We start from the raw sequence: 9,550 nt of genomic DNA, 5'->3' as shown, positions 1-9,550 counted from the left end.
GTTAGACCTAGGTGCCTTGGTTTTTTGGTGTTTTGAACTTGAACGAAAGAGTTGTCACATTGGAGTATTACCAATCATTGATTTTGCATGAAAACATTTGCACTCTTGTGGACACTCAAAAAAACTGAATGACAATTTATACGAGGTATGGTTGCAAAGTATACAGATAAAATAACCGTAAAATTATTGTAACTAAGATCTAAACTTGATAAAGAAGATTCTGTCCCAAGAATATGAGGAACATCATTAATGGATAAGAAAGGATACGCTACTGCGAAGAAGATTGTGGCTCATATCAAGTTTATCGATATAACCAATTTTTGAAAGAATAATCCCACTTAACAGCTTATTACTCAAGTCAATTTTCCCAAAACTGAGACAGTGTAACATGGGAGATGGGATGAATTCTTCTAACTTGTTATTGGATAGATTTACATTGCAAAGAGAATCAAGACTTCCAATATCTGATGATATACCCAATTGATTGTTAAAAAGATGGAGTAAGGTAAAGCTCGTGACTGAAATAGCTTAGGTGATATTCAAATAGTTTGAGAGATGCAATTCTTTAAACATATTCAAATTACCTGGTTGAAACGTATGAAACCTCTAACTTGGTTGGACTCCAAGTCGGAAAAAAATCAAATTCTTTAATTGACCAAAAGTGAAAAGAATTGTGTCTATCAACAAATTATTATCAAAATATAGTATCCTTAATCTTTTCAAATTTTTTAATTCTAGTGGTAAAAGACATTCTATTTGGTTTGGACTAAACACAAGATGTGTTAAACTTTCTAACCGTCCTATAGCAGAGAAATTGAACCATTAAGTAAATTAAATGAAAGGGATAATAATTCAAGATGTATCAGATTTCCTAGTTTTGCTAACCTTCAATTTGGTTTGATTCAAGAGAGAGAGCAGTCGACCAAACGTAGAAGGAATAATGTTACTAAGAGAATTGAAAGAAACATATAACCCTACAAGTTGAGTGAGGTTTGAAAGTGTTAGGAACAGTTTACCATGAAGATTATTAAAGCACAAATTAAGATAAGAACGCTTTGTGAGGATACCAATTTCTTTGGGGATACTTCCTATAAGCCCCCATTCCAAAAAGATTGAGGTATATCAAATTAGAGAAGACAGTGAAATTCAAGTTCTGTAGTCCCAATAATTTGGACTCATTATAAGAATTAATATTCAATATAAATCTATCAATCTCTACAACCTTTCCAGTATCGGCATAGCTGATCCCGATCGAATAGCAATAATATAGGATACTATGAATATGACTCCACCAACCACTTTATATTAAAGCATGTCTCTTTCAATTATTGAAGGAAGACTAAAGCATTTGATGGGAGCACAAAAGTGCCACCGCAATAGTAAAAACAGCAAAGTTACTACTACACTTTCCATCAATGAGTGTATATGTTTATAATATACAATTGGCAAGAGTGAAGAGTGCCATTGTTCAACAATGTTCTCAAAGAAAGAGAGAAACATTATTATGCGTTACTGTGGAAGAACAAACAGTGAAGAAGAGGCTCTGTATAAATAAGTGAATATGCATGAGTGTACAAACAAATTTATATAACCAATGGAATGAGTGTTAAACCTGAAAGTAGCAAAACATGAACTTGTACGAAAGAACCCAAAATAGAAAGAAAGCCATCAAAATCAACGTTGAGTAATCATAATTCAAAATCAAAGGAACAGAGAATTAATGGTGTCTATAAGTCATTTTCAGAGGCACATTAAGGTACCAGGGAGAAGTTGGGTGAGGTGAAGTGAAGTGTTGAAACTTCAAACAACCACTAAAAAGAGAAAAAAGAAGACGAAGACTTTTGTTTCAATTGAACATGTGACATGGGCACATGGGACATCAGTACATGTCACATGGAATTGAATCTCTAAAGACTAATTGCTTTGAAAAAGTGATCTTCCATGCAATTTCTTATTCATTCACTTTAACTTTTGGCCATATCATTAGTTACTGGTAACATGAAAAATAAAACTAATCAATAGAAAAAAGGCAATCTATTAGATTAATTTATCATGAACTTTAGGTGAAATACTAAAATCTGTTGTGATATGGAATTAATTAAAAAAAGATACAGACACACATTCCTTACTTGTAAATTACTTTTATTATCAACAGTTCCTCTCTTTATAAATGTAACTCAATTGATAGACAGTTTGACACATGACTGATGACCACATTGAAGTCTCTCACACACCGTGCAATATAATCAAGTATTTGAAATATTTTAACTCTTCTAAATGAACAAAGAAAGAAACCACAAATAAAAAAAATATAATGAAACAAACAAACAAGGATATATAATGTTCCACATACTAGATTTGGAGGCAGTAAGCAGTAAACTATATATATAAATCAGGAATTAAGAAGTGAGAACATGAAGTAGCTCGCAAGGTAATCAAACACTTTTGGCAATCTCTTTTTAATTTACTATTGAGCTTTGCAATTCAAATTTATCTAAACTCCTATAAGCTCCACAAAATTTAAGTGAACTATTGAGTTTGAATGTTTGATTATCTTGACAATGTGAATAACAGCACTTTAAAAATAAAAAGAGACTTAAATTCATTTGACACTTTTATTTTATGAAGTATATAGACTTCGATGAAAAGTTGTATTGATGTATGAAATGCATAAGACACCGACATTCATTCATACTTGTTCAACACACGTCTGGCATACCCAATTATGCATAAACAAAAATCAGAAAAGTATTCAAAATAAAAGATATTAAAAATGTATAATGTAGTCACAATACAAATTTATTATCCAAATAAAAGATATACAAAATTCAGATAAAAGTATTCAAAATTTTATTCTTTGTCTATATTATTAGTATGAACTGCTAAAAGTAGTTTGTATTATTGATTAATCTAATTAAAAAGGATACAAAAAATATTAAAAATAAAAAAGGTGAAAAGAACGGCGAAGATGTTAACACAGGATGTAAGCTAAGTAAAAATTGAACTAAAAAGAAAACTCGAACTTTGTGGAAAAATTGGATAGATCAAAGGAAATACATGGGTCTTAAGACTACATTTTGTTATGAGAACAAAACAACACAACAGAACGCTGAGAATAAGATACATAAAATAGAGACACAGAAAAAATTAATAGAAATAAAAAAAAATAAATTGTGTTTTTTATTAGATAGTATCTCTATATCCTATTTAAAAGAACATAAAATACACTAATTTAATACAAATATAATTTCATATTTTTGTATCCTACAATATTACGTGCCTATATATAAACGCAACTTAAATGCTTTCACTAGTTCGCTGACCTCGGATGATCCATATGACTAACCTCACCGAATATAGTAATGATTATTCATAGGATTTATTACATGGTTTTGAATAGTAAAGGCATAGCAAATTCTAAATAAAAAAAATTAATTGCTTAAATAATAACAATTAATGAGTGTAAACCTGAAAGTAACCAAATATAAACATTTGTATGAAAGAACCCAAATCGGAAAGAAAGCCATCAAAATCAAAGTTGAGTGATCAAAATTCAAAATCAAAGGGGACAGAGAATTAATGGTCTCTATAAGTCATTTTCAGAGGCACATTAAGCTACTAGGGAGAAGTTGTGTTAGGCAAGGTTGCGAGAACCGAACCGGTTATCGAACTGGTCAAATAACTGGTTCAATGGTCCAATTGGGGTCGAACGTGGTTGAACTGATTTTATTAAATATACAATAAAATCATTAAAAATTCAATATACAATTTCAAATATTCATATTTAATATTTTCTAAACTAATAAAATTTAAAAATTTACCATTTTACATAGTAATTTGTTCATATTTTATCATTAAAAATTAATAACAAAATTTTTTTAATTAACTTTTAAACTCTAATCAAGCTCAATTACTTGAAATCAAGATAAATACTCCAAGAGAAGAATTCTTGTGATACAAGAAACAAATAAATGATTCAAAGACTTAAAATTGAGAACGTAGTCATTGATAAATGAGAATCAATACACATTGATCATATTATTTTCAACTAAAAATTGAAACACACTTCCAAATACAAGGTCTGCACTATATATATGGAAGTTATTGACCTGAAACATAATAACTAACTAATCAAGAGTCTACCTGTGTTTCTTTCACTCTTTCTTAAACCAAATCTGGTTTTATTACATTTGTATTCTCAATACTAATAAAGTATTCAACAAAAACTTAAAATCCAAAAACTTCCCAATATCCAAAGCCACAGAATCCAAAAATAGAAAATTAAGCAAAGAATCCAAACTAAATTTAGAATCGCATCAACAATAATCCCAACTCAGAACACAAAATTATTTCAGAAAACCAATAATTCAGAATAACAAAATTATTTTTGAACATTTAACAAAACACTATTAATCATTATCCATCAAAATTTAATAAAATAAGCAAAAATAAACAAAAACAAAAAATCAGCAACTCAAAATCATATTTCAGCAACTCAGAATCCGTAAAATAACAAAATAAGAAAACATAAATTGAAGTAGCTTTGCTTATGGCGGTGAGGGAGGAAGAGAAGTGACAGTGAGGGTGGAAGGAGAGTGAGCTCGGACAGAGGAGGGATCGAAGACAGAGGCTTGACGTGCGCACGAGAGAGATAGAGAGAAGGCACGACGACGAGGACAAAGACATGAGTTCAGGGTGGCTGACGACGATGAGGACAGAGGAGGCGATGCCAACAACAGATCCGAGCAAACCTAGCAACGCGAGGAGATGGGATCCAGGAAAAGAGGATCAACGGCGACGATATTGGATGCTGGATGAGGAGAAGAGTTCGTCAGCAACGACGGCATTGGGCACTTACATAATAATTTGTTTATATTTTATCATTAAGAATTGATAATAAAAAAAATTTAATTAACTTCTAAATTCTAATCAAGTTCAATTACTTGACAATCAAGATAAACACTCCAAGAATTTGTGGACTTACTGACAAGTCTCTTCATTATTCTTACCTGCAGAATGGATTCTGATTGAGTGCATAAAGTGCGGCAAGCGCAATTGCTGCAGCTATCAATGAGGGGCAGTGCAGAACAATTTGACAGTGCATAAGACCAAGTTCAGCCAGGAAAAAAATCATGTTCTCCAGCTGCATTTTGTGTTTAAATATATCAAAGTAAAGAAACCATGGAACCAAATCTGCACTGCAATAGTGCAATAATTACTATGCATCATGGTCAGGATTCAATATAATTTGAAAGAAAGAAAAGGCAGCACAATTCTAACCTAGTTGAGTTGCCATACTCCATATTTCCAGATCAGATTTGATAGGTTGCTCCTTAGGAGCATGAATCACGATAATGATGGAACCGGCAATGCACATTATACATCCCAAAACCCCAATCGAGTGTAGCTTCTCTTTCAGGATAATCTGAGCCAAAACAGCACTAACGGATGCCATCGCCATGCAAAAGGTAAAAACGAAGTTAGAGGTTAATATTGTCTTCACACCAACTAGAGAAGAAAAGGTAAAGCCGAATACCTCACGATAATGCTCAATGCGCCAAGAGGGGTAACTAGAACTGTTGGGGCAAATGCATAGGCAACAAAATTTGCAATCTCTCCAACAATCACTAAAGAATAAACCACAAAGAAACAGATTCTGCAAGATGTCAACTAAAGATAAAAGTTGCATTATAATTTAAAATCTCCATATTCTAGACTGATTCTATTCTAATAACCATCAATAGCTAATACACAAAAGTCAATACTATATAAAATTCAGAACCCAGAGACCAATGCAAAATGAAATTACTTCAACCTAACCCATTGAATACAAACTTTCCCTTTTGATCCAATTAAGCCATAATAAGATCATTGAATCAAATCAAAACCAAGAATGAGGAGAATAATATCCATTGAAGTAACAGAAAATCTAACTAACAAATATAAAATCAAACAATATAAAATCAAACAAACATTGGGAGCTTACTCGTAATCATCCCCACCCACCAGAGTGGCTCCAATAGATAAGAATAGCCACCAACACCTACAAATAAATAAATAAATAAATTGAGAAATTGATTGGGAACAAAAAAGAAAAAGATGAGAAATGAGAATTGACGAACCAGCCCTAACACCGCTGATTCAATATAATTTTTTTATTTTTCTTTCTCTGAGCATGCAATTTACACAGATGTTAAGATGAACTCAAATTACTTACGATGACAAGGAATCTAGTTCACTTGTAGTAACATGAGACATGTTGGTGAACTCAGTTATTCAAGGCAAGACCAAATACCAGATTTTGAATCAACAAACCAAAATCAAACTCTAGGTAATCAGGCATTTCTAGTATGAAGTGTATATACATGCTAAATGAATAGGAAGCAAACTTATAGCAAAAATATTCAAAATCAAAATCAAAATAAGCACTCTAGAAGCAAATAATCAAGACAAAAGAAGGATTGGAGCGAGGAACGGAAATTGACATGACAAAGTGCACCAAAAGCTATGTTGGACCTGGTGAAGAAACATAGGAAATGCCATGGAAATGTTGGACCTGGTGAAAGACAGCTGTTCATGACAGCAAAATAGTTTCCGAGTCAAAAAGCTTATCTAGTTACAATCATGGATTTGAGTTTACTATGCATGGAAACTTCATAGATTGTATGTTACAAGTTTCTCACCTTGAGCAAGTCTAAAAGAGTTGAGTCTTCAGGATTGCTCATGCTTAAATCTGAAGATTGAAATTGCACAGAAAAAATGTAACAAGTTTATTAAATAATAAATAATCAGGAATCTCTAGGAAAGTTGCAACATGAACTGCTTACATAGAAAGTTAAAAGATAAAGATGTGACATTTTGTGTTTACCCGGGAAACCTTCGCGACCAGCAGGGTTAACAATGATCCTCTTCCAAGAAGCACCAACTGCGATCAATAATCGAAACATTTTTTTCAATCATGGTTAACAAAAGTTGTTAACAAAAGCAGTCTACAGAAGTCCACATCACAGTAGCCAATTCCAAAGCTCAAAAAAAAAAAATGACAATATCAAGTTATGCAGTTAGACTAGTCTTCAAGCATAAAACAAAATCTTCCAAGTGAAGTAAGTTACTGTAAAATGCCTAAATTACTAATACTCGATAATTTTGTTAAATTCTGAAACAATATCAGCTGATTGAAACCTTTAGCGTGACACCCTAAGAAGCTCGAACTGGTTACATAATTATCGGAAAATGAAATCATGGTGTTTAAATGTCACAAGCTAAACCTCCTTTATTATTAGAACTTACTCACTCCCTATATTAATATACAAAGAAAAACTCTGTTATCCTTTGTTAATAAAATCATAAATTATTTTATGAAAAATAACAAAATGTCGTAGATCAAGCTTCAAAAACCGTTTATATTAAAACACAATGATAATTTTCTTGATGGAACCTAATGGAAAAAGAAGTAATGAGGTAATAAGGTGCACGAACAAAATAAAGTAGAGAAGTGAAAGAAATTGATACCCATCCCGAGTCCACAGAGAGCGACGTCATTGTTCTACTTTATGTACTTCTGCACCAGCAAAAAAATTAAAAATTGAAAGCCAAAATTAAAGCAGTGGCACAATCACAAAATTAAAAATCGCAGGGAGTGGACCAAAATAAAAATCCGATGGAACCAAAACCAAAATCAAGAAGAGGAAAACCCTAAATTCGGTAATTTGATAACAGCACATTACAAGAAATGAACCAAAATAGAACATCCATGAAACTATTATGAAGAAATAAGCAATAAGGAGTAGGGGTGTGCATGGCCCGGCTCGGCCCGAAGACCCGGCCCGGTCCCGAACACTTTAAGGGCTAATTTGGTGTGATTTTATCGGGTCTAGGGCCGGGTATGGGTCTCAAAAATAGACCCGGTCATAATTTCGGGTCGGGTCCGGGCCATAGCTCGGGTCACCCGAAGTCGGCCCGGTGGCCCGGTCATCATATATAATTAATATTTTGTGTTATTAGTGATGGATGATGGCTATTATTATGTGAAATTTAAGTGTTGTAAACCTTAATATTTTGTGTTATTAGTCATTATATATAAGACTATAAGTTAATATTTTATGTTTAAAATGCATAAGACTTTAGACTAATGCATAATATTGTGTTATTTGTATTGATTTAAATATTTGGTGTTATAGGCAATATTAGTATTGATTATGGTTATGCTTTAATTTTAGAGAAGAGTTGGTTCTTAGTATATATTTCTAAGTGAATTTTACCATGTCAAATAATGATTGGAGTCTTGGAAATTTGGATATTTTTACATGCTAACTTACAAGAAGGTATCAAGATAATATAATGTTAACGGCCCGGTTTTCACCCGGTATAATCGTGGCCCGAAAGTGTATAGATTTCATCGGGTCTAGGGTCAGGTTCGGGTCTTAAAAATAGGCCCGGTATATATTTCGGGTCGGGTCTGGGTCACACCAAACCCGGTTTCACCCGGCCCATGCACACCCCTAATAAGGAGCATCAGGTCAATTATCAAAGCCGCATAAAAGACGAAATGCTAGAAACAATAATTAAGAGTGAATACAAAATCGAAAACGAAAGCATTATTGAGAGAGCATGTAATTAGAACAATTAGCATATAACAATCATCGAAGTAATTACAACCACAGGATGTGAATTTAGTTACAGATCTAAGAGTGAGAAGTTCTTAGAACGCAAACTGAGAAACAGATTGAGGAGGAGAATGCACGTTAATGGACGAGGAGAAGCTCGCAGATCTGGAGAAAATCTTAACGGAGGAGGAGAAGCTCGCACATTGAGTGAGTGTGTATGATAATATTGACAAAATATGAACAGCGAAAGCATAGAAAACAAAACAAGACCCTTCAAGATAAGATTTTTTTGAGTAATGTGGATCCCACATCAATAAAGACAAGCACCGTTACATTCGTTAATAAATCATCATTTTCATTATAAAAAAATAAGAGGCCATATAAAGAGGCCTAAAACGTCTTTTTTTAAAGATGTTTTTATATTGTGTTTTAATTGATTTCTGTATAATTTATTCGGTGTTTCTCATTATATATTATTAAATTTCTCAAAAATTTTTCTTTCTAGAAACAATAAAAAATATTTAATTTAGACTAAAACAAAAAAAGTAATAGATTAACTATTAGATTTTTTTTAAAAGATTATTTATATAAAAAAATATATCACATTCATCAAAATATATATATATATATATATAGAAGGAGCCTTGTTCTATACCACTATTTCATAGGGGACAAACGGGAGTTATAACACTATAGAGGGTACCCCATTAGGGGGACTACTAACTCCTGTTTTAAGTCTATCTAAAGACCTCTCTAGGCCTCTAGTTGGCTACTATGGTAGTCCCCCTCCGAGAGCCAGTTTCCTCTATCTCACCTCCCCTGATACTGTATGGAACTTGACATTTGCCAAGCCGGGACACATACAATATTCACCAGGGTATGGAGCCGACGTCGATCACAGACAGCCGCATAAGGTCCTCACTCTCATGCAACGGAATGGCGGC

General features: G+C 32.8%; 1 protein-coding gene across 1 annotated transcript in view; it reads right to left on the bottom strand.

The window, feature by feature from the left end:
- LOC107625941 (G2/mitotic-specific cyclin S13-6-like) overlaps positions 1 to 6,569 on the bottom strand; it is a 9,764-nt gene extending 3,195 nt beyond the window's left edge. The window contains exons 1-5 of the mRNA XM_021116308.1: positions 6,517 to 6,569; positions 5,987 to 6,043; positions 5,537 to 5,656; positions 5,281 to 5,441; positions 5,010 to 5,193 (exon numbers count right to left, since the gene is read on the bottom strand). Of these exons, the coding sequence (XP_020971967.1) occupies positions 5,010 to 5,193; positions 5,281 to 5,377 (281 nt within the window). The 5' untranslated portion in view covers positions 5,378 to 5,441; positions 5,537 to 5,656; positions 5,987 to 6,043; positions 6,517 to 6,569. The remainder of the gene's footprint in view (positions 1 to 5,009; positions 5,194 to 5,280; positions 5,442 to 5,536; positions 5,657 to 5,986; positions 6,044 to 6,516) is intronic.

This window comes from Arachis ipaensis, chromosome B02 (genome assembly GCF_000816755.2).
Source record: "Arachis ipaensis cultivar K30076 chromosome B02, Araip1.1, whole genome shotgun sequence".
NCBI classification, from domain to species: domain Eukaryota; kingdom Viridiplantae; phylum Streptophyta; class Magnoliopsida; order Fabales; family Fabaceae; genus Arachis; species Arachis ipaensis.
This window is presented reverse-complemented; position numbering and strand designations above follow the sequence as displayed.